General features: G+C 41.1%; 1 protein-coding gene across 6 annotated transcripts in view; it reads left to right on the forward strand.

Annotated features, from left to right (window-relative positions):
- The window catches only part of ccdc171 (coiled-coil domain containing 171), a 240,743-nt gene that overhangs the window by 119,858 nt on the left and 96,290 nt on the right, over positions 1-24,595 (forward strand). For all 6 annotated transcript variants that reach the window (XM_078394873.1, XM_078394872.1, XM_078394874.1 and 3 more), the window contains 2 exons: positions 19,667-19,812; positions 21,136-21,190. In XM_078394873.1, the coding sequence (XP_078250999.1) occupies positions 19,667-19,812; positions 21,136-21,190 (201 nt within the window). The remainder of the gene's footprint in view (positions 1-19,666; positions 19,813-21,135; positions 21,191-24,595) is intronic.

Consider the following 24,595-nt stretch of genomic DNA (forward strand, 5'->3'; position numbering starts at 1 on the left):
CTTTGCATTTTTAGGGATCCTTTTATGCTGCTTGTTTCCAAACGGAGTATCTTACATCACTAAAGCAAATGTTTTAAATGGAATCTCCTGAAACATAATCAAAATCTTTTCAAATATTTATAATTGGGACGATAGATCAACTGGAAAATTAACAAGGGAATGGCAGATGGAATTTAACTCAGACAAGTGCAAAGTGATGCATTGTGGAAAGTTAAACCTGGGGGTGCACACACAGTGACTGGGCCCTGGGAATAGTGTTCAACAGAGAGACGGGATAGAAGTTGAGTATCAATAGTTCCGTGAAAATGGGAACACACATAGACAAGGTGGTGAGGAAGGAGTATGGCATGTTTGCTTTCTCAGCCAAGGCATCACCCCAAGAGTTGAGGTGTCATGTTACATTTTTTACCAAGTACTGGTTAGGCTGCACGATGTATGGTGTGCAGTTCTCATTGTCACACTGTAGGAAGGATGTATTTAAGCAAGCGAGGGTACAGATAAGATTCCCAAGGATTTTGCCCGGACTGGAGGTCAGGATTCATCGGGAGAGATAGGATCAGCTGTGTCTGTTTTCCATGCAGTATATGAGGCTGGTAGGTGATATGATAAAGGTTTACGTATGTATGAGAGGCAGATGTAGCCAGTATCTCTTTCCCTTGGTAGGAGTGTCTAAAATTAGAGGACATAGATTTAAGGCGAGGGGGAGGACAAGGAGTGGTTGGTATCTGAAATAAGCTGCCAGAGGAGTTGGTGGAGGCAGGATTAGTAACACATATAAGATGCTTCGGAACAGGTGCTTGAAAGGGCAAGGCATAGAAGGATATGGAATTAATTCAGGCAAGTTGGATCATTACGTAGAGGTATGATGGTCAGCATAGAGGTGATGGACTGAAGGACTTGTTTCTGAGCTGTACAATTCTTTAATTTTATCTAGTATTGACTTTTTAATGTTTGTAAGCTATTTTCTGCCATTCAAAACTGACTGCTCTATGAAGGGGCGAATAGAGGTTATTTTTACCATAAACATTGTTACATATGCTACATATTCATTGTAGCAGTCCCAACCTCCTGCACTACTTTGTATCAGGCACACTCACCACACACACACACACACTGTGATTAGGTATGTAAGCACTTTTCAGTATCACTACGCCACACAGGCAAGGAGCTGAATAAAGGAGTAAATTAAGGCAACTGAAACAACCTGAATTGTGTCGTTATTATCAGGACATCAAACCCGAAGACACAACATGGTGGCAGCGGTGACTTTCGAGTAAAAACCCGCGCTATTGTGAATCGCTATTGTGAATTAGGAACAGCGGCTGCAGAGAAATTGATTTTTTTTGTGCACCCGCCTAACAACACAAGATGGCGGCCTCCACAGCAGCAATGAGCCTCCACCCTACGATGAACTGGGACGCCGATGATGTGGTGGAGGCGTTCAAGAAATTCAAACAAAAGAGCCAGCTGGCATTTAAAAGCTTCCTGAAAGGAACTGCAGATGAAGAGAAGGTCAGTTATATTTTACTATGGCTCGGGGAGAAGGGTCTAGACATTTTTAACAGTTGGAGCTTAACAGAGCCTGACTGCAATAATCCGGGAATAGTCCTTGAAAGGTTTGCGAACCATATGGAGCCCAAATCAAACCACAGAATCCATCGGTATGAGTTCCAAGGGCTAAGACAAGACCCACAAGAAACAACCAACGGTATCGTCAAAACACTCTGGGTACATGTCCAAATTCCCATTTGTGAGAAACATCAGAGCATGCATTTGATGATCGCAGGGCGTGCCCAGCATACGGGACTACCTGCAACTCATGTGGGAGGCCTAACCACTGGAAGAAAATGTGTAGGTCAACAAAATCATACAGCACCAAGCCAAAGCAGCAATGGTCAAAGAACGATAGAAATACGAGAAGGAAACAAATACACGCACACGTCCAACAGGAAGAGGAGATAACCTCAGATACCTCTGAGGAAGAATTCCTTTCCGTTGGGACCATTGACGTCCACGAAATGGGAAACAGCAAAACACATAGCAACAGAGAGGAAGCATATACTATAATACAACTACAGAAAAAAGTGGGAAAGAAAAGAACAACGATTAATCTAAGGCTCAAAATTGATACTGGAGCCCAGAGCAATATCTTACCAGTCAATCTTTACGGAAAGATATTCCCTGAACACATGACAAAAGATGGCAGCGTCAGGAAAGGAATCCTTGGAAGTAGCGATGTAGTCCTAGCTGCATACGGAGGTTCCATAATCCCACAGCTAGGCAAAATAATCATAGCAGGAACATACAAAGGGAAAGAAGTGAAATGCCCCTTCTTCATCACTAAATCGAAAGGACCTGCTATTCTCGGCCTGAACACGTGCCAAAGACTGAAGATTGTGTCAATCAACTATGAAATCAAGACAAACTCCTGCAGAATTGACAGAAACATACCCATCAAAAACCGGCCGCCCATCAGGAACAAAGAAGAATTGATGGACATGTACCCAGAGTGTTTTGACGATACCGTTGGTTGTTTTGAGGAATACGAATACCATATCACAGTAGACCCCAGTGTGAAGCCAGTGATCCACCCACCCCGCCGTGTTCCCCTTGAACTGAAAGAGAGGCTAAGGGAACAACTAAACGAAATGGAAGAAAAGGGCATCATCACAGCAATAACTAAACCAACTGATTGGGTAAATTCAATTGTTATCAAAGAAAAGCCAAACGGAAAACTAAGGATATGCCTTGATCCCAGGGATCTGAACAATGCATTGAAGCGCGACCATTATCCAACTCCAACCCTTGAAGAGATCACACCCGCACTAGCCGGTTCCAAGGTGTTCAGCAAGCTGGATGCTAGCAATGGATATTGGAACGTCAAAATAGACCGGAAGTCATCAATGCTCACCACTTTCAACACGCCATTTGGCAGATTCAGATTCAACAGGCTCCCATTCGGGCTGAAGGTGAGTCAAGATGTCTTCCAGCGGAAAATAGATGAAACATACAAAGGCTGTAAAGGGGCAATCGGGATAGCAGATGATATCCAAGTATACGGCAGAGATGAAAACACGCATGATTACAACCTCCATGAGGCTATGGAAAAAACTCGAAGAGCCGGCATAAAGCTCAATGCAGACAAATGCATAATCAAAGAAAGGGAGTGCAAATTCTTTGGACTGATTTACTCTGCAGAAGGAGTGAAACCGGACCCTACAAAAGTGGATGCTATCAACCACATGGAGGAACCCAAAGACAAGAAACAGTTAAGAAGTTTCCTAGGGCTCATACAATACATGGGAGTCTTCATACCTAAGCTTGCTAATCATACAGCAAATCTCCGTGAATTGATGAAAGACGACGCTGAATTTGATTGGTGTGCTTCACATAGCCAAGATTTTGGGAAATTAAAACAACTCATCAGCAAAGAAACGATCCTGCAGTACTATGACAGACAGAAACCTGTAACACTCCAAGTTGATGCCTCCATGAGAGGAGTTGGAGCAGTACTGATACAAAATGGCCGACCTATTGCGTATGCATCCAAAGCACTCACTCCTACAGAATCAAGGTACGCAAACATAGAGAGAGAACTCTTAGCAGTAGTCTATGGCTGCGAGAAATTTCACACTTACCTATATGGAAGGTATTTCGACATCGAAACAGACCACCGCCCTCTAGAACAAATCGGAAAAAAAAACCTCACCAAAGCACCAGCCAGACTACAGAGACTATTACTGAGGCTACAGAGCTACGACTACAACATCAGATACAAGCCAGGAAAAGACCTGCTGCTAGCTGACGCCCTATCCAGACTATCAACACATGACAAACAAGAGATGGAAGGGCTGAGCATAAAGATCCACCACATTGTGAGTGTGACAAGCGTGAAGCTGGAACAGATTAAAGAGGAAACAGCCAGAGATGAAGAACTCCAGCTCCTCACCCAAATGGTAATACAGGGGTGGCCAGAAAAGAGACAACAAGTTCAGCCTATCCTCCGCGAATACTGGACCATCCGTGATGATATTTCGGTAGAGAATGGAGTCCTGCTGGCCGGATCACGAATCATCATACCCAAGTCCATGAAAAAAGAAATCCTCGAAAAGATCCACCAAGGACACTTAGGAATGGAAAAGTGCAGACTCCGTGCTAAATCCGCTGTGTACTGGATAGGCATGTACAAGGACATAGAAAAGCTGGTATCTACATGCCACATATGCCAAAAATACAGGAATTCACAACAGAAGGAGGAAATGACACCCAGTGATATCCCAAGCCGGCCATGGCAAACCATCGGAGCAGACCTGTTCACAGAGAACCAGCAATGGTATTTGATTATGGCCTGCTACTACTCCAAATTCCCATTTGTGAGAAACATAAAGGACTTGAAAGCTAAAACAATTGTGTCAATTGTTAGAGGGTTGTTTGCAGAGCAAGGAATACCTGAGCAGATCGTATGTGACAATGGAACCCAATTCACATCTCGGGAATTCAGAGAGCTGGCCACCGAATACGGGTTCAAAATCACAACATCTTCACCACATTACCCAAAGGGCCATGGGTTTATTGAAAGGCAAGTACAGACAGCCAAGAAAATACTAATAAAATGCCGAGAGGCAAAGGAGGATCCAAACCTGGCACTATTATCCTTACGGGCAACTCCACTAAAGGCTGACATGAAGTCTCCTGCAGAAATGCTAAATGGCAGGAAATACAAAACCACCCTGCCAAGCAAAATCCAACCCCCTATCGACCAAGAAGAAACAAGGGCAAAATTGGCAGCTGCCCAGGAGGAGGGGCTGAAACAATACAACAAAAATGCACAGTACTTGCCTGAACTATTTCAAGGCCAAAACGTACATGCTCAGGATCCAATAACAAAGAAATGGACCCCAGCACAAATCACCAGTAGGGCTGGAACCCCAAAATCATATATCATAGAGACAGAACCGGGCAGGCAGTTGAGACGAAACAGAATTCACATCCGCCCGACACCTGAAATGTCAACACCTGCAACTTCAAAGACAACACCAGCAACTCCTAGGACACCACCCACAGCAACAGCAACACCTGCCATTGATGACAACACATTCTCACAAACTGCTACCAGTGAGTTATATAGTCAACCAGCACCAACCAATGGCCAGGAAACGACTCAACAAGTCACCAATACATCGAGTGCAACACTGCAGGCAACAACCAGATCTACTAGATCCAGGAGCAACATCTTACCCCCAGCGCGTTATCGCTAGCACTGGAAGGGACAAGTCACAAGTCACGCCAAGACATGACTCTTGACTGGCTACGCACTACCTGAAAGAAAACAAGCTGCCATTATATATTTTGTTGTGTAGTATAGTAGAAAGCAGAATGCCATGAATGTGGGCAGAATAATCCCACGGTATCTGCTACAGGATTGCCACCCTCGCTCTGGAAATCCTCTAGTGTCACTAACTTTTATTCTTTTCTTTTGAGAAGGGGGGATGTTACATATGCTACATATTCATTGTAGCAGTCCCAACCTCCTGCACTACTTTGTATCAGGCACACTCACCACACACACACACACACTGTGATTAGGTATGTAAGCACTTTTCAGTATCACTACGCCACACAGGCAAGGAGCTGAATAAAGGAGTAAATTAAGGCAACTGAAACAACCTGAATTGTGTCGTTATTATCAGGACATCAAACCCGAAGACACAACAAACATTTACATTTTTTATGGAACTTTACACCAGCCATTTTTATATTGGAGCTGATGCACATCATCACATATACAGGAAAGCTTCTTTCATGTAGTCTGCCAGTGCATTTAGATCGATCCTTTGATATCTGGTTGATGCTCGAGGATGTTGAAACCACAGTAAAAGTGCATTTTGAAAACAGCATGAGAGAGAATGCTAGTTTCTGCTCTCATCATATGTTTTTGCCCCACACCAGGAACTTGGTTGAGACTGCCCAAACTCATCCACATTGGAGCTTTGCAGCTGAGGCAAAGACTTTCATCTCGTCTTTGTGAGCAGGTCCCAGACTTTAAAGGCCAGCTTGCTAAATCATTGCTCTATTCAGGCTTTCGTAACTAAACTTTGTGTGCGAGATGTAATACTACTCTTTGTCAAAGTTGGAACTTTTTGCCTGTCTCAGTACTCTGGCACATTACATCTGAAAAATCCAGTCATTTTTACAGGAACTTACGTTCTCCAATTTGCCTTTGGGCTACTCATTTCAATTTAAAAACCTCTGTAAAAAGTTCAAAGCAAAATAAATCTGTACAATTTCTAATATTTAGTGTGATTTAAAAATGGATGACTCCTCTATTCAGACAAATTATTTTGTATTTTGATAAGTGTAGGAATTAAAATAGGAAATACTTTAACAGGACTGAAATTATCTTTTAGATAACTAGCATTTTAAAAATATTTGTAAATATAAATGATGTGATGTAGAATTACAAATACTGAAGTAAATCTTGCTCTCCATCTAATTGTTCTGTGATAATGGACAATATTTTCAGTGCTAGGTATACTGCACATAAGCAAAAATGTAATATTCTCTCCTTGTATGATTAGCTTGTGTGAAATGTTTATGATTCTTGGTGCAGCATTTATGCTGTCTTGTGGATTAAGATGTGATGTTCTAATACTGTGTGCACTTCAGATAAGTGTAGCCATATTGACCTCTCTCAGACACACAATTACTAAGCAGTGCATTTTTAGTTTAATTTCATCAGGGTTTAATTAGTATACAAATAAAACTTTCCTTATCTTTTTCTCCACCTAATTGGCCTGTCTTTGCTAATGTGTGAAATATGTGAAAGTGGGCTGTAATTAGCATGACCGTGTTCACCTTTTTCTTTCTAGCTTGCAATTGCCTGAAGGTCTTAGAACCTTAAAACAGTGCTTTGGATTATTGCTTTGCAATCACTCTGAACAGAAGGGCTTTGGGTGCTGTTCGTTCCCACTGTATAGTAGGAACTTCATCCCTTTGCCCACTAAATGTTTATTGATTATCTCGCAGTTCCGTGCTCAGCTTCCAACAACTTAATATCGGGTGACAGTCGAGAGAGTTCTCTGAGTAATTAGAGTGGAGCATTTGGGGAACAATTAGGAGCAGAGTTATTAAAGTTGATTTATCCTATTCTCACCCGCACTGTTTGCAGATATCAAGCTATCACATGCTCAATAAGGACCATGAACTCGAGCTTGTTAGAAATTAGTGGGTATCTAACAACTTATTATTTTGTATTTCATGAAGGTGGACAGCAACTTCCAGTTAAAAGTTGAAAATTTCAGAATCTTTAGTTTGTCTAGGGGTTTAATTAGACCAGTATAAAGCACAATGTGGCTTAGTCAATAGAGGAAGTCTTTAAACGGTGCTGTCAGTTTTGCACAGGCATATTATCAGTCACAATGAAAAGTTTTTGTGCACAAAAATAAAATGAGGAAGGTCGGAAAAAGTGTATATGACTAATGACCATGTTATGTAAATGTTACAGATCTGCTATATGAGCAAGTTCACAGTGCCTTATTCATTTTGAGAAGATGTATTTATTCATTACAAGCAATTGGAATAATTTAGTTCAAATTTTTTATCATTCGTGAACATTTCTATTGACCCCTTTATCCAGGAGAAGGAATATCATCCTCAACAGCTGGAGATTAAACTTACTGTTGAAATGTGCTGTACCCTTGATTCCAAACACATCTATTTTCCAATACATAATATCAATCACAGCATTCATTTCACTGTGTGGTTTCAGTGTTATTTAAGGTGAAAAGAAAACATAAATGCACCCAGAGTGGCAATGTTTATTATCATATATCATATCATATCATATATATACAGCCGGAAACAGGCCTTTTCGGCCCACCAAGTCCGTGCCGCCCAACGATCCCCGTACATTAACACTATCCTACACCCACTAGGGACAATTTTTACATTTACCCAGCCAATTAACCTACATTGAGTGTGAGAGCAAAAATCTATAGATGTTGGACATCTATAATAAAACAAAAAAAATCTTCAGCAGGTCAGGCAACATCTGTGGAGAGAGAAGGGGAGAAAGATGATGTTTTTTTAATATAAAATAATTTAGAATAACAAGTTGGAGAGCTTTGAGTAGACTGGTCATGGTGTGTCAGGCAATTGGTTAGAAGTTATTTATCATTAATCTTGTCAGCGTAATCAAATTCTCTGTACAATGCACACACAATTGTTTTTGGAGTTCACTACTTTTAGAAATTGATTTCAGTCTTCTTCCCAGGGAATCCTGCTTCAGAATCTGTGTAAGAAGGAACTGCATATGCTGCTTTAAACTGAAGATAAACACAAAAAGCTGGAGCATCTCCAGAGAGAAGGGTGACGTTTCGGGTCGAGACCCTTCTTCAGAGATGCTGCGTTACTCCAGCTTTTTGTGTCTATCTGCTTCAGAATCTGAATGATATCTTTTTCAGGGCTTCCAAGCTTCACAGGTAAAAAGCTTTAAATAAATAAATACCTTAAACTAATAAGTTACAGCACAGAAACAGGCCCTTCAGACCAACTTTTGTGTGATATCTGTCTGATCTAGTCCCATTGCCTGTGCCCATAATCCCACTAAACCTCTTTTATCTCTATACCTCTCCAAATATCTTTTAAATGTAACTGTGTCACAGGGATCGGGGCTGGGTCGATGGTTAATGTCACCTTTGAAAATAATTTGGTTGACGTCACTGACATGGAAGTTTCTGGATGACATTAAAATTGGTGGTGTAGTAGGCAATTGAAGAGTGTTATCTAAGATTACAATAGGACCCAGATAAACTGGGGAAATGAACTACGGGTTAGTAGGTAGAATTTAACTAAGACAAGTGCAACGTGTTGCATTTTGGTAAGTTTAACTAGGGCAGGACTTGCACAATAAATGGCAGTGCCTGGAGAGAGTTGTACAACAGAGAGACTGAGATACAGGTACATATTTCCCTGACAATGGCGTCATAGTTAGACAAGGTGGCGAAGAAGTCCTTTTGGCAATCTTGCCTTTGTTGGTCAAGGCTTTGAGTATGTCATGTTGTAGTTGTACGTTATTGCTGGCTCCATAAGCTTTTGATGTATTGTGCACAGTTCTGGTCACCCAGCTACAGGAAGGATATTATCAGAATAGAAAGGCTTGAATTATAGGGAGAGGTTGGATAGGCCGAGACTGTTGCCCTGGAACATAAGAGATTGAGGGTGCTGTATATCTCTATGAATCTAAGCCCTCAGGTCCCAAAAACAACCTTGCAAACTTTTTCTGGTATAATCATATTATTTTTATAGTATAGCGACCAGAACTGGACACAATGTTCCAGGTGTAGTCTTACCAACATCTTGTAAAGATGGAATCTCAACTATCAATTTTATGTTATCTCAAAATTCATGCAAACATCGTGAATTCTCAATAAGAAGGATGATGAAAGTATTCACATTAGTAGTCTGAGTCAAGTCAAGCTTATTGTCAGGTGCTTGAAATGAAATCTGCTTACAGTGATATCACAGCCACAGAGATTTAGACAACACCCGAAAACATAAATTGCACATTACATTGAAAACAAAAAGACTGTGAAAATAACAAGACATTCCTCATACTGGAGAAAGGGATCTTGGGTTGAAGTGTCAGTAGGAAAGCTTGAGATAGTAACCATATCTCTAAGTTTAAGAATGCTATGGAAAGGGTTAAAGATTGTCTACTGGCTCCATACATACCTGTAGATTGCACTCTGTCCTTGATGGGACCTCTTTCCTGATTTACCTCTTGCCTAAATATGTTTATAAAATGCTTTGAGGTTTTCCTTAATTTTGCCCACAGAGATATTTCATTCGCCCTCTTTTATTGCCCTATTTTTTTTTAGATTACTCCTTTCCCCCTCCATACTTTCTATTCTCCTGAAGGGGCTTTCCTGTTTTCAGTTTTCTATCACTGCTGTATGAAATATTCAGACTTCCCTGCTGTGCAGAAAACAGACATGCTTACTTACCTTTTACCCCTTCTGGGCCATTTTAGCAGTATTTCGCAAATGAATTACATCCATTTGTCTGATTCTATATATGTATATGCTCCCATCCAACCTTGACTAAATCCTATCTTATGAAGTTGATATTGATCTCCACCATTTCCTGACCTTAATTTCCACAGCTTTAGTTAATAAACTTTACCCATTTGGCCTCATTGGAAGAGCCTTTTGGGATATCCTCCTTCCTTTCTACCGCTGTGAATTCCTTTAGCAATATTGCAACACAATCTCCTTGTTTATGCACCTCCTGTCATGCTGCAGCTTCAATACTGTGGAATATTCCGTTGCTAGTCTGGTTGTTTTTTCACTCAAGTCTTTGTGATATTAACAATATCATATAGTGGCGGCACGGTAGCTCAGTGTGATAGAGTCCTTACAGCGCCAAGGACCCAGGCTCGATCCTGACAACAGGTGCTGTTGTACGGAGTTTGTACAATCTCTCCGTGACCGTGTGAATTTTCTTTAGGTGCTCCGGTTTCCTCTTACACTCCAAAGATGTGCAGATTGGTAGATTAATTGGCTTTGGTAAAATTGCAAATTGTCCCTAGTGTGCAGGATAGTGCTAGTGTGCGGACTCGGTGGGCAGTTTCCACATTGCATCTCTAAAATATTCCCTTACTAACCAGATTTATGGTATTAAAATACCTTGCATCCTCCCAATTTGCCTTCTAGACTAACTTACTTCATTTTTCTTTTATATTTGACCGTACCTCCCTCATAACTCTAAATATACTACATGTTCCACACACACACACACCCACTAATGCACATAAACACCTCTATGAAAGGATGTCATTCTCATTCTAGTTCATGTGCAACCCATTCAGCATGTGCAGGTCTCACCTTCCCAAGAAACAGTCAGTGGTCTAGAAATCTAAAGTCATGTCTCCTGGATTGTCCCTTTAGCTACACATTCATCTGATCTATACTCTTTTTATAGATTATCTTTAATCTGTTACCCAGCTCCTAAATTCATGTTGCCTGCCTTGACCTATGCAGTCAACATCACGAGGGGCCACATCCTCTGGCTGCCCTACAATATCGTTGACTTTTGCATCAGGGAGACAATACTTCATCCTGGATTCACGTCTGCAACTACAGAAACATCTGTCCATTCCACTCATTATCGTCTGCTGCCACTTGGACTCGCTTGGATTCTTGCTCTTCCACACCCCCTCGTGCAACTCAGCCACCCATAGTGCATAATCTTGGCTCTGCTGAACTCTTCCTGCGGCACAGAGGTGCAGCGGTAGAGTTGCTGCCTTACAGTGACAGATCCAGGTTCAATACCGATTACTAGTGCTGTCAGTACAGAGTTTGTACATTCTCCTGCAAGTCGAATCAGAAGGAAAGAAAGTAAACTGAATGTTAGCATTTATTTCAATTTCTTTTCCCCCCCTCCCCCCTTCCCAGTTATCCCATTGCCTTCCTGTCTCCACCTATATCCTTTCTTTGTCCCGCCCCCCTGACATCAGTCTGAAGAAGGGTCTCGACCCTCCTAGATGCTGCCTGACCTGCTGAGTTACTCCAGCATTTTGTGATACCCTAGCATTTATTTCAAGAGGGCTTGCATACAAAAACAGGGATGTAATGCTGAGGCTCTATCAAGCGCTGGTAAGGCTGCATTTGGAATATCGTGAGCAATTTTGGGCACCATATCTGAGAAAGGATGTCCTGGCTCTGGAGAGGGTCCAGAGGAGGTTTACAAGAATGATCCCTGGATTGAGTAGGTTAACCTATGATGATGTTTGTCGGTACTGGGCCTGTACTCGCTGGAGTTTAGAAGAATGAGGAGGGACCTCATTGAAACATGCAGAATAGTGAAAGGCTTGGATAGAATAGATGTGGAGAGGATGTTTCCACTAGTGGGAGAGTCCAGGACTAGAGGTTATAGCCTCAGAATTAAAGGAAGTTCTTTTAGGAAGGAGATGAGGAGAAATTTCATTAGTCAGAGGGTGGTGAATATGTGGAATTCTTTGCCACAGAAGGTTATAGAAGCCAAGTCAGTGGATATTTTTAAGGCAGAGATAGATAGATTTTTGATTAGTACAGGTGTCAGAGGTTATGGGGAGAAGGTGGGAGAATGGGGTTATAAGAGATAGATCAGCCATGATTGAATGGCGGAGTAGACTTGATGGGCCGATTGGCCTAATTCTACTCCTATCTACCTTCGATTTAAACCAGCATCTGCACTTCTTTCCTACACATTTTGTCCGGTCCACTGCAGAATCTCCTCAAGATATGTCTACTTTGAAGAGAAAGGAGGAGAATGCACCGAGTTAGCAACAGGCTGTGCCCAGGAATTGATTGCAGAGAAGGATGAATGAGATGACTGCGTGTTACAAGCCGGCTCTGTATCAGCCCAGCGATGCCACACTGACAACGCTGAACGCTTGTGTAGGGAGGAACTGCAGACGTTGGTTTCAACCGAAGATGAGACACAAAAAGCTGGAGTAACTCAGCGGGTCAGGCATCTGAAACGCTGAACACTTACTGTACGGCGAGCCTTCAGAGTTCATTAGAGCTCTTCCTCGCTAACATCCCCCCCACCCCCACACCCCAGCTCTATAGTGTGCCGTGGGTCTATAGTGTGCTGCATTTCTCATCACGATGATTTATCTAGTACTTTATCGGCACCATGGTCGTCACATTGGAAACGGCGCCAGTGGAAACGGAGTCGTGAGAGAGCAGCGAACTTAACTTCCACGCAAAAACAAACGACTATCTCTGCAGTACAAGACGTGGAACATTTTGGCTCCTGTTCAAAATACCTCGGATTTATACTCCCTCTGGGCTGCCAATACCCTTCCAGAGCTGAATACACTACAGCGACTCTGGGCTGAGACGCCAGAAGGAGCCCAGCCAAGACATGCTAAGACTCTGGATGGATGCCCCACTTAATGTCCACAACCCATCAACACCATAATTACATGATGTGTCCTGGAGCAAGACGGCCAGGTCCAGAGTCAGTCTGACCTTTACCCTCTTGTGTCTTGCCATCTTTGAATTTGCAGGAAATTGGAAGCTTAGAACAAGTTGTCCTCCACAATGTGTAGGGAGGAACTGCAGATGCTGGTGTAAACCGAAGATAGACACAAAATGCTGGAGTAACTCAGCGGGACAGGCAGCATCTCTGGAGAGAAGGAATGGGTGATGCCTCAGGTCGAGAAGGATCTGGACCCGAAATGTCACCCATTCCCTCTCTCCAGAGATGCCGCCTGTCCCACCGTGTTACTCCAGCATTTCATATCTAACGTGTCCTCCACAGCGTCACCTCAAGGGGAAACGGCTTCCAAACTGCAATGTCACCCATTATATTGTAATGAGTGGAGAACCGATCTGCCATCCGTGGCCAGAGAGGCTTCACTTCATGCACTGGTTTCGGCCACAGACATGTCAAGGCACATTTATGACATGCATGGAAACAACAGTTAAGCAGCCTGATGTAATTAAGCACTGTAATTATGTGGTGCCATTCATAAAGATTTTTGGTTGGGACTGAGGTATTGCAAGTTTAGTGGTGATTTTGGCTTCAGAGTCTCTGGCAGAATTCTGGCAAAATTCTGGTAAAAAACTGCGACAATTCAACGGGTGCTGGGACCGAAGATGGTCCAGCTGTATTGGCAGCCATAGTAAGTGCTTGCCTCCAGTACACCGCTTGTCCTCAAGAAGGCGTTGCGTGGCAACATTACGGGTCAGGGGACGTGACCTCGCCTGCCGTGCAAGAGCTCTATAGTGGGGTAAGGCTTTATGGACAACTGACAAGAATGTGAAGTTGAGGCCAAAATTCTTATTTTGTCTTCTATTTTGAGACTCGTACTCCTATTTCTCCTTTGTTCTGAAGTAATTCTATCAATCTTTCCCCCTGCTCTTCCCCATAGCCATGGAAATTATTCTTTTGGGATTAATCAGTGCATTGTGAAATATCTGATTGCTTTTGTTTCCATCCATTTATTAAATTTTTGGAATTTTGCTACTGACTGCACAAAAGGTTTTCCTGAAATCTCCTATGCATCTTTTGACGAAAATACAAACCTTTTCCACTTGCTCCCAGAATTGAGTATAGCTTGCCCCTTTTATTACTTCAGAACCAGTTGTGCAGCAGAGAAGCAGCCCATCATGTCCACACTAACCACAAACACCTATACCAGTGCTGTCTGTTTTCCACTTGGACCCTCATAAACGTTCTTCCCAGCCCCCTGATTCCACGGCTGCCCACCCACACAAAGACTAATTTCTAATAGGCAATTACCGTACCATCTAGTACATATTTGCAATATGGGCAGAAATCTAAGGGAAACCTATGCATAGACGGAGAAAGTGCAAATTCCACACAGACACCACCCAAAGTCGGGATAAAACTGGCTATCTGGAGCTGTGATACCTCTACTAAGCCTCACAACTCTTTCTTTGCACATACGTGAACAATCTTAACATCTCTTTTCCAACAAAACATTTCAAATGCCTCTTCCCTGGAACCATTCTAGTGAACCCACGGACTTTTACTTTCCTAATAAAATGTGGTGTTCAGAATTGGTTAGATCACTGGTTCAATGTAGTTTCCTTACTTTGGTGTTCTTTTATGAATCCTAAGATCCCTTATGCTTTACCAACCACTATCTCAGCATGTTCAAATATTCCTGCACATGTACATTCTTGTTACTCTGCTCATTTACATCCTTTAGACAACACTGTATCCTCTTTTTCTCTCTGCAAAGTATATTGTTTTGCAGTTGTTTGTATTCTCTTTCATCTGCCTCGTCTGCCCATTTAGCCAGCCTATTGTTGCTATTATCACCTTCACTCTTTTATACATTTCCAAGCATTGTATCATCTACAGGTATGGACATATTATCTTGTGCACCATGTTTGTGTTTTTTATGTATATACATGTTTTTTAAGTATATTATGTTGAAGGAAATGTAGAGATGTCATCTGCATAGACTTCAGAAAATGTTTGACGTAAAAAGCCAGTTAGCAAAATTGGTTCATAGCTTGAAGGCTGACAGCAGAAATTACTGGTAAATGGCTGGAAAATGTTAGGATGTGATGTTCCCTAGGGATTAGTGCTGTCACCACTGTTTTTTATGTATATAAAAAAATACAATGGTGACAGCGCTAATCCCGAGGGAACATGACAGTCTAACATTTTCCAGCCATTTATCAGTAATCTCTGCTGTCAGCCTTTAAGCTATGATCCATCCTGCTTCAGAACCAATTTTACTAACTCGTTTTTTTATTTGAAAAAAACTTCTGAAAAAACATCTTCTGAAATCCATGTAAACTACGTCTCTACATTTTCTTCAACAACCTTTGTTACTGTATCAGAATTTTGAATCAGGATCAGCAAACAAAATCTAGCATTAACAATTTTTGGCAAGGCAGAAATTGTTGGAAAAACACAACAGGTAAAAGAGCATCTGTGGAAAGAAAAACAGTTAATATGTGGAAAAGGTGGAAAGTGCCTATCACATGACACATGCCCATATACCACAGCAGCTGCTATACTTGCCCTTTCATTAGCTCCCTTAGGGATCCAAACAGTCTTTCCAGGTAAGACGGTAATTTACTTGCAGTTCCAATATCGTGTACTGCACATGATGTTCACAATGTAATTTCCTATTCTATCTGTATCTGTATCTTGACGTATAATCACCATCACTAGTTGTTGCATACATTAGGAGTGTCATGTGCCAAGTCGCAATTAAATATTAAAGTGGGCCTTAAAGGTTAACGTCTTAATATCGATTGTTTCCAACTTGGTCTTGAAGGTCTTAACATCGGGTGCAGTGCGAATGTCATGGTGGAGATGATTCCATTTGCGAATTGTCTTTGGGTACAGTGAATACCTATAACAGTCTTTATTTGTTGGGATGATGATGTATTTGAAATCCCCCCCGATTGCCTGGTCTTTGGTTGTCTGGATGAATTTGCAGATTGCAGATGACTCTTGATGTTGCTTGGAATAAACCCGTGCGTTTCTTTATAGATGGTCGTCAGGCGTAATTTGGTCTTGAAGAGTTCCCACTCTAGATCAGTAACTAATGTCCCAACTCATTTCCCCCAAATCAGGTGCACCAGTACTTATTTCCTGATTATGCCGGAACATGCTGAACATGAAAGTTCACCTGAAGATGTTTCAGAAAATCCTCCCCTTTGTGCCTATTACTGTCAACATCATTCCAAGCAATTGGACTAACAGGAATTCCACAATATCGCCACTCTACCAATATTACCCATCTCTGTAATCTCCCTTCAGATTTACCTCAGTGTTTGGTAGCCTGTCGAATTGCATGATAGCTCTGATCCTGGTTCTTAACTCCAATCAAATAAATCCAGCACTTGAAATCTCAAGGACATCTTTTCTCCAGGATTGTGATATCTTCCTTCATTAGCACTTCCTTTTCCTCTTTCTTTTCTGAAAAGAAAATGTCAATTTCTGGGTTTTTTGAGCAATGTTTCACTCACCACCACTTTAACCTTGTTCATTAAGACCTTAGTGTCTTTTAAAAATTGATTTTGACAGCAGAAGTTTCATATTCTATCTCACCAGTAGCATTTGATACAAGATCATATGAGGACTTGTTTTATTATGCTTTAGTGGATATGTTATTAAGGCAGATATTTGAACCTAATTTGCAGATCTGCCAAAATGGTGGAACAGGCGCATGTGTTTAAATAAACATTTGTTCCTGTGTGCACAATTTCTACCTGTTTTGCCAAGGTAACCAAGCAGACATAAAATCTAAAAGACCTTCATGCTGGTAAGAAATTAAACATTTTTAAATTTGAAATTGGATATTACTAAAGCTTCATTATCTGATATCCATGGAGATTGGGAGGTGCTGATTAGTCAATTGAACAAGTCTGTCAAGAGTTCACACAATAATTAATACTAAAGGTATCCATCCATCCATGCAATAGTCTGATAACAGGGGGAGGAAGCTGTTCCTGAATCTGATGGAATGTCCTTTCAAACATTTGTAGCTTCTGCCTGACGGGAGAGGGGAGGAGAGGGAATGGTCAGTGTGAAAATGGTCCTTGATTATGTTGGCTGCTTTCCCAAGGCAGTGTAAAGTATGGATGGAGTCGATGGGGGAGACTTGTTTGTTCTCAGCTGCATTCACAACTGCAATTTCTTGCGATCTTTGGCCAATCAATGATGCATTTCTTTGATGCATCTGTAGAAGTTGGTAAGAGTTGCTGGAGACATACCAAACTTCTGTCATTTTCTGAGGATGTCGGTGTGCTTTCTTGGCTGTAACTTCAATGTGATTCATCCAGGGCAAATTATTGGTGATATTTATGCCTAGGAACCTGAAGCTCTGGACCACTTCCGCGTGAGCACCATTGATGCTGACTGGGACATGTCCATAACCTCGCAACCTGGTCAATAACAAACTCCCTCATTTTGCTGACATTGAGGGAGAAGTTGTTGTCCTCTTATCACCTTACTGAGCTGTTTCTCTCCTGCCTATATTCCATCTTGTCATTGTTCAAGATCCAGCCCACTGTGCTGGTGTTATCTGCAAACTTGTAAATGAGCAAAATTTGACCACAAAGTTTGAGTGAATGAGTATAGTGAGGGGCTGAGAAGACATCCTTAGATGAGGGGACTGATGTTGAAAATTCCTTGAAAGTGGCGTCACAGGTAGATAGTGTAGTCAAGAGGATCTCGGCACATTGGCCTTCATCAGTCATAGTAGTGAGTATAGAAGTTGGGAGGTCATGTTACAATTGTATAAGACATCGATGAGGCCACATTTAGAGTATATTGTTTAGTTTTGATCACTATGTTATAAGAAAAAGCTGAAAAGGGTGCAGAGAAGATTTACAAGGATGTTGCCAGGACTCAAGGGCCTGAGCTATAAGGGGAGGTTGAGCAGGCTAGTACTTTTTTCCTTGGAGCACTGGATGATGAGGGGTGATCTTATAGAGGTGGAAAAGATCAAGAGAGGAATAGATAGGGTAAATGCACAGACTTTTACTCAGACTAGAAGAATCAAGAACCAGAGGACATAGGTTAAGGTGAATGGGTGAAGATTTAATAGGAACCTGAGGGGTAACATTTTTACACAAATGTTGGTGGGTGTATGGAACAAGCTGTCGGAAAAGCTACATGTACTATCACAGCGTGTAAGAAACATTTAGACAGGTACATGGGTAGGATAGGTTTAGAGGGATTTGGGGCAAACGTAGGCAGGTGGGCAGTGTAGATGGAGCTTATTGGTCAGCGTGGACAAGTTGGGCCTAAAGGCCTGTTTCCATGCTCAATGACTAATTGTTGTGGGAATTGGTTTTCACCAATCCTCACTGATTGTGGTCTATGGCTCAGGGCATTGAGGATCCAGTCGCAGAGGAGATGAGTTGGTTGGAATTATGGTGTTAAAGGCGGGGCTTTTGTCAATGAATAAGACTCTGTCGTAGGTGTTCTTGTTATCTAGATGCTCCAGCAGGTTCAGCGAGATAGCATCTGATGTAGATAAATCTTTCCTATTCCTCACCACCTGACTTGCCGCTTTCAGGGACCCATGCACCTGTTCTACCAGATTTCTCTGTTGAAGGCCAACCAGGGCTCCTATCATTTACAGTGTAAGTCTTGTTCTGGTTTGATATACCAAAATGCAACACCTCACACTTCACAAGTTATAGGAGTAGAATTTGGCCATTCGGTTCATCGAGCCTACTGTGCCATTCGGCCCATCGAGTCTACTCCGCCATTCAATCATGGCTGATCTCTGCCTCCGAATCCCATTTTCTTGCTTTCTCCCCATAACCCTTGACATCTGTTCTAATCAAGAATTTGTCTACCTCTGCCTTAAAAATATCCACTAACCTGGCCAAAGCCCACTGTGGCAATGAGTTCCACAGATTAACTACCCTCTGATTAAAAGAGCGCCATTTTATTCTGAGGCTATGACTTCTGGTCTTAGACTCTTCCACCAGTGGAAACAACCTTTCCACATCCACTCTATCTATGCCTTTCATTATTCTGTAAGTTTCAATGAGGTCCCCCCTCAACCTTCTAAACTCAAGCGAGTAGAGGCCCAATGTGTCAAACGCTCATATGCTAACCCACATTCTTGGAATCATTCTTGTAAACCTCCTCTGGACCCTCTGGAGGCCAGCACATCCTTCCTCAGATATGGGGACCAAATTTGCTCACAGTCCTTCAAGTGCGACCTGACCAGTGCCTTATAGAGCCTCAGCACTGGGTTCACTCAGCACAAGTTGAGTCGGAGCCTCATCTGCAACTCAACTTGTCAGAGTTAAATTCCATTTGTGGCCGATCCAGTATTTTATAAAGATTTAATGTAAGCTTTCTGATTCTGGACTCTTTTGCCTCTGTTTATACATTATTTACTGCTCTCCCACCTGCCTAGTACCTTCACATGCACCAGACTCCTTCTATTCTTGCACAGATTTTAGAACTGTGCCATTTAGTCTTTCACTGCTGTTAATTCTGCTCTGTGACTAATTACCTATTAGTCAGCAGTGTCTGATTTTAAGTGTTGATACAAGAAATTGTAAATTACTGTTCTAGTTAATAGGTATAATTAGCTGCTATACTTTTGCCAGTGCCACATTCCGAAGTTATAAAAACTAGATTATTCTGTCTATTTTAGAGTCTCTCCGAAGCGAAAATGGAACTGAGGAGAAAAGATCAATCTTTGCGTCAGCTAAACAAAAACCAAGCACAGCTGGAGCAAGACAAGTGCCAACTTGAGGAGAGCATCCAAGATGCAGAAAACGCCTTGTGCAAGGCAGCAAAGTGAGCAAGGGGCTTTGGAGGCCGGACTTAAAACAAGCTCAAATCAATTCAAGCACTAAGACAGGTTTTACGAGAAAATAATTGGGGAAAAGATCAAAAATAAATGGTGGCTTGTACCTATGAGGAAATATTAGGTCAATGATTCATATATCTGAAGGAATTTCTGAAAGTTCAAACTTCAAAGAATACAAACTTTAAAAATAAATCTACTTGTTGAGGCAAAAAGTAATAATTTAGTGATAGTGGTATATATTGATATTTAGTGATAGTGGTATATATTGATATTTAGTGATAGTGGTGTATATGGTTATTAGACATAGCATTGAGTCATGGGCTAAATAAAAAAACAATGAGGTTCAGTTCCATTCCCTTCTTTTAGTAATAACGAGCTGGTTCTAGACTTACAACTTGGTTATTTCAAACTCACCCACAATTCCATCAATCGCATATTCCCACTTACATCAGCAATAGGCTTCCACTACCTATTAAATGTGCCTGCTTGTGTGAGTTATAGTCAGACAGCGTGGAAATAGGCCCTTCAGCTCATGAGACATCAGGTAACTAACAATACTAACCTCATATTCAAGCATCCAACCTATGGCGTTCTTTGCTAAGGTATTTCCAATGCTGCTCTAAATATTTCATAATTGTGATGAGACTACCCCTGCCCACACCAACTTTCTCTATTCCAAGGAAAATAAACCCCAGCCAGATCAATTCCTTTTTTAAACTGAAAACACTATTATAGGCAACATCCTGGTATATCCCTTCTGGAAATTTTTGTCCAAGCCCCAGCTATGTTCTCTCTTACCTCTCATACCAGGGGTCCTGGGTACTTATCCACCTTGACGCCTGCTGAGAAATCTAATATCTCCTCCATCTTTTCAGTTATAATTTGTTCTGGAATTTATTGTTCCCTCTCTGAGTTCTTTGGATGAAGGACATTTTCTGCTATGCAAATCAGGCTCCTGGGGAGTTAATCAAATTTCTATTGTTTCTTAAAATCTGAACATACAATTCCTTCCATCACCTGTATAGACTCCAATAAATTCCAAGGATGATGGATCGATGAGGCCCCAAAGCTAAATGTGAAATTCTGAGTACAGTAGGAATGATCAGGTTCACAAATATAATGTAAACCATTATCATGTTGTATCAGTTGGCTTGCCATATTTCTTAAATGTTCATTTGAGTAAATCAGATTAAATTTAGAGCAATTTTTAAAGTAGGATTTTAAATCAGTATTGTGAACTGTTTATTATATCGTGGAAATAACAAGGTTAAGAATTCCTTCATATTTATACCACTTCTTTCCCCATGCAGAGACAGAGAACACTTGATTAGTTACCTGAGAGGTTTGGATGTCGGCTTTCAACAGGTATTGTAAATATATTCCCAAAAATGATAAACCATGTGAATATTATATATTAGTCTAAAGTGTGGATGCGTGGGGAGAGACTACTTCATAAAAGTTATTTATAAACATCACGAGATAATACTTATTTCTCAGAACCATTTCTTGACAATTTTAAAACCTTGATTTTATATTTTGGATTTGGAATTAAGTTTTTCTGACTTCAACAAAGACACTTGGCCTTTCTTCAAAAAATACACCCAAGCTTTTCTAGTATTTGTGTTTCACACACCATATGGCTTTATTGCTTTGCGGAACCTAACTAAAATTAAAATTAAGATCCCTTCTCACCTGTCTATTTGGCATTCAAAGGAAAATTGTATTAAGACTTTTGCAGGGACTGGAAATGTCTGTGCAAAACCTGAAGACTTTGATATTTCTGCTGGGTAAAGTATATGGAAGAATGTTTTACACTGTAATATTGCAAGCCTGGCCCTTAATATTGGAAAGTTCAAAAACGAGACAAAAAGCCATGCCACTTAAATACATTGAAGAGTTTGCCATTGAAGCCATCATGTGATTGACTTGACTATTCCAGCTATAATGTAAATGGCAACTTCCGTTAAGAAAGATGATATTGCATTTGTGAAGATTTTGCAACATCCAGCAGTGGGGATCATTTGACTTGTTGAATTTTTCATGAGCAAATGGATATCCACAACACACGGACAGTTCCAGTGGTACATGGAAACAAAACAACTTCATGTAAATTTAGGGACATTGTGTAGCAATACTTGCTTAAAGTTTAGATATGTGATAAGGCACTAAATTACATTTGGTTGGCAGTTATATACATTCCTCAAAAAGGTTTTTGCCCTCCCTCAGGATAGTTTTTGTAGGCCGATCTCGATATAAAAATCGTATAGGGCACAGTAACAGTGGAACTTCAGGTTGAACTTGAATGAAAAGTATGACAAAATGTCAAATATAGGAAGTTGCCATTGGAAGAGGCATTAGTTTTTTTCAAATGTTCTCTCCTTTTGCTTTACCTAGATCAATGTTAAAATCTGCATTGATGGTGGAATAGAAATCAGTTTATAATTGTACAATTTCGTATTTGTTGTTCTGTGATTGTAGAATTTGAGTATCTGTTGACAGAGGTAATTTTTTTTTTGGGGGGTATTTTTCAGCATATTATGCTATCATTGTTGAATTCACAATATTCAATGTAAATCAAAATGGCCATTAGTAAGTAGGTTTGGGTAATGGGCACTGTATGCAGATTCCAGGAAGCATAAGTGATGTTGTCTGCTGTAGTCAGTGCCACGTTGGTTTTGGTTGTGATAAGAATTTTGTGTGTATATACAATATTATTGAGTTGAAAATTCATTTCTTTAAGTATTTAATAAACCAAGGGAGATAGTAACAGAAAGATATATTTGAGCATGAGTATCAGATGACAGTTATATTGCTTTCATATACTTAACTCCCATTGACTTCAGTGGACCTGACTTAGCAGACCTGAACACAGCAGGGAGCTTATAATGAAGCAGGTTTTTAGCAATAGTAACTAAAGTCATACTTTTCATCTATTGTATCAAATAAAACAAAGATTCTGGCAAATTGTAGAGTATAATGAATTCCTGATGTTATAAGACCAATGAAAAATAATAACAAGAAAACCACATGATTTTCATGCCGGATTTTTAATGACATTTTTAAAAATCAGACTGCAAAATCATTTTGTAAGCTAAAAAATGCTTTCCTCTGAAAATGTGAGTTCAGCAGACGCTTCTTATCTTTGCCTTCTATCTTCTTCTTGCCTTTGCTGCATATTAAATTAAATGGATGAGATTATTCCATATGATGTTAGCTACCATCTCCTGGGAGCCCTAAGGCAGAAATTATGCTGTACAGAGCCGCTTCATGTTCTTCATGTGAGGCAAAATCAAGTACTTGTTCTGAGAATCTGTACAATTACCCATCACAATAAGTGCAGAAGATGCCCCGGGTTGGTATCTGAATTTGTTTCAGCCTAGAAATTCAAACATGTAGTTCTAACTTTTTTCAGCACTAAAAACATGAAATCTCCATGGTGAAACCATATGATAATGTTATTCCACATGTGACACACGTCTGGAGTATTGGCAAGAGAAATGTGTAATTGTGGTTCAGCTATTCTTCAGTACCTGCTTTAAGGTACTCATCACAACTTGGCATTAAAGGCTCTGCTGCCTCTGTGATTTAAAGAGGGCCTCTCAACGGGTAGGCCCTTTGTTTGACTAACCCTTTCCTTTAGGTTTCTTCATCATGATATGATAATAGTAATCCTCCCCAAGTCAAAACCCACAAATTACTGATTCTATCCTCTTGAACATAGAACATTGAACAGTACAGCACAGGAAAAAGCCCTTCAGCCAGCAATGTCCATGCCGAACATGATGGCAAGTTAAACTAATCTCCTCTGCCTGCGCGTGATCTATATCCCTCTATTCCCTGCATGTCCACATATGAACAATGACGAGACTGAGTACAGGGATGAGGTAGAAAGCTTAGTAATATGGTGTCAAGCCAACAATCTTTCCCTCACCTTCAATAACGAAGAAGCTAGTTATTGACTTCAGGAAACAAGTTGGTGTACATGCTCCAGTAAGCATGGTACGGAAGTGAGGATGGTTGAGATCATCAAGTTCCTAGGCATAAGCATCATCGATAATTTGCTCTATACCAACTGCATTGAAGCTATGATCAAGAAAGCAAAGCTCTACCTCCTCAGAATAATAGGGAAGTTCGACATGCCTTCAGTGACTGTTACTAACTTCTACAGATGCACCATAGAAAGCTCCCTATCAGGAAGCATCACAGCTTAATTGGCAACAGCTCTGCTAAATCCGCAAGAAATTACAGAGGATTGTGGATGTAACCCAGGCAAACACGCAAACCAGACTCTCCCCCATGGACTACATCTATACTTCTTGGAAAAACAGCGAACATAAACAAGGACCATTGTCACCCTGATCATTCCTTCTCTCCTATCGGGCACAAGATACAAAAACTTGAAATAACCACCAGATTCAGGAACAGCTCCTTCCAAATTCTTATCAGAGTATTGAAACTAGGCTACAAGACCTGATCTGCAACCAAGCTCATTGTGGACCTTGCCCTTTTCGTTGGGCAGAGGTTGTCAGAGAATGGGAGAATTGGGGTGGGGGGAATCCAGTTGGGAGAAGATTGGGAGACGGTCAGAGAGTGGAAGTGTGGGGAAGCTAAGTTAGGGGGCAGCAGGGAGAAATTGAGAGTCAGGGTGGGGAACGTAGAATAGGGCAGACAAAGAAGGTAGAAAGAAGGAATGCAATGGGTGGAAAATGAATGAGGACGGAGAATAGTGGGAGGAAAATGGTGGGAGTTCGGCAGAATGGGATGGATTAG

The sequence above is a fragment of the Rhinoraja longicauda genome, chromosome 3 (genome assembly GCF_053455715.1).
Source record: "Rhinoraja longicauda isolate Sanriku21f chromosome 3, sRhiLon1.1, whole genome shotgun sequence".
Classification (NCBI taxonomy): domain Eukaryota; kingdom Metazoa; phylum Chordata; class Chondrichthyes; order Rajiformes; family Arhynchobatidae; genus Rhinoraja; species Rhinoraja longicauda.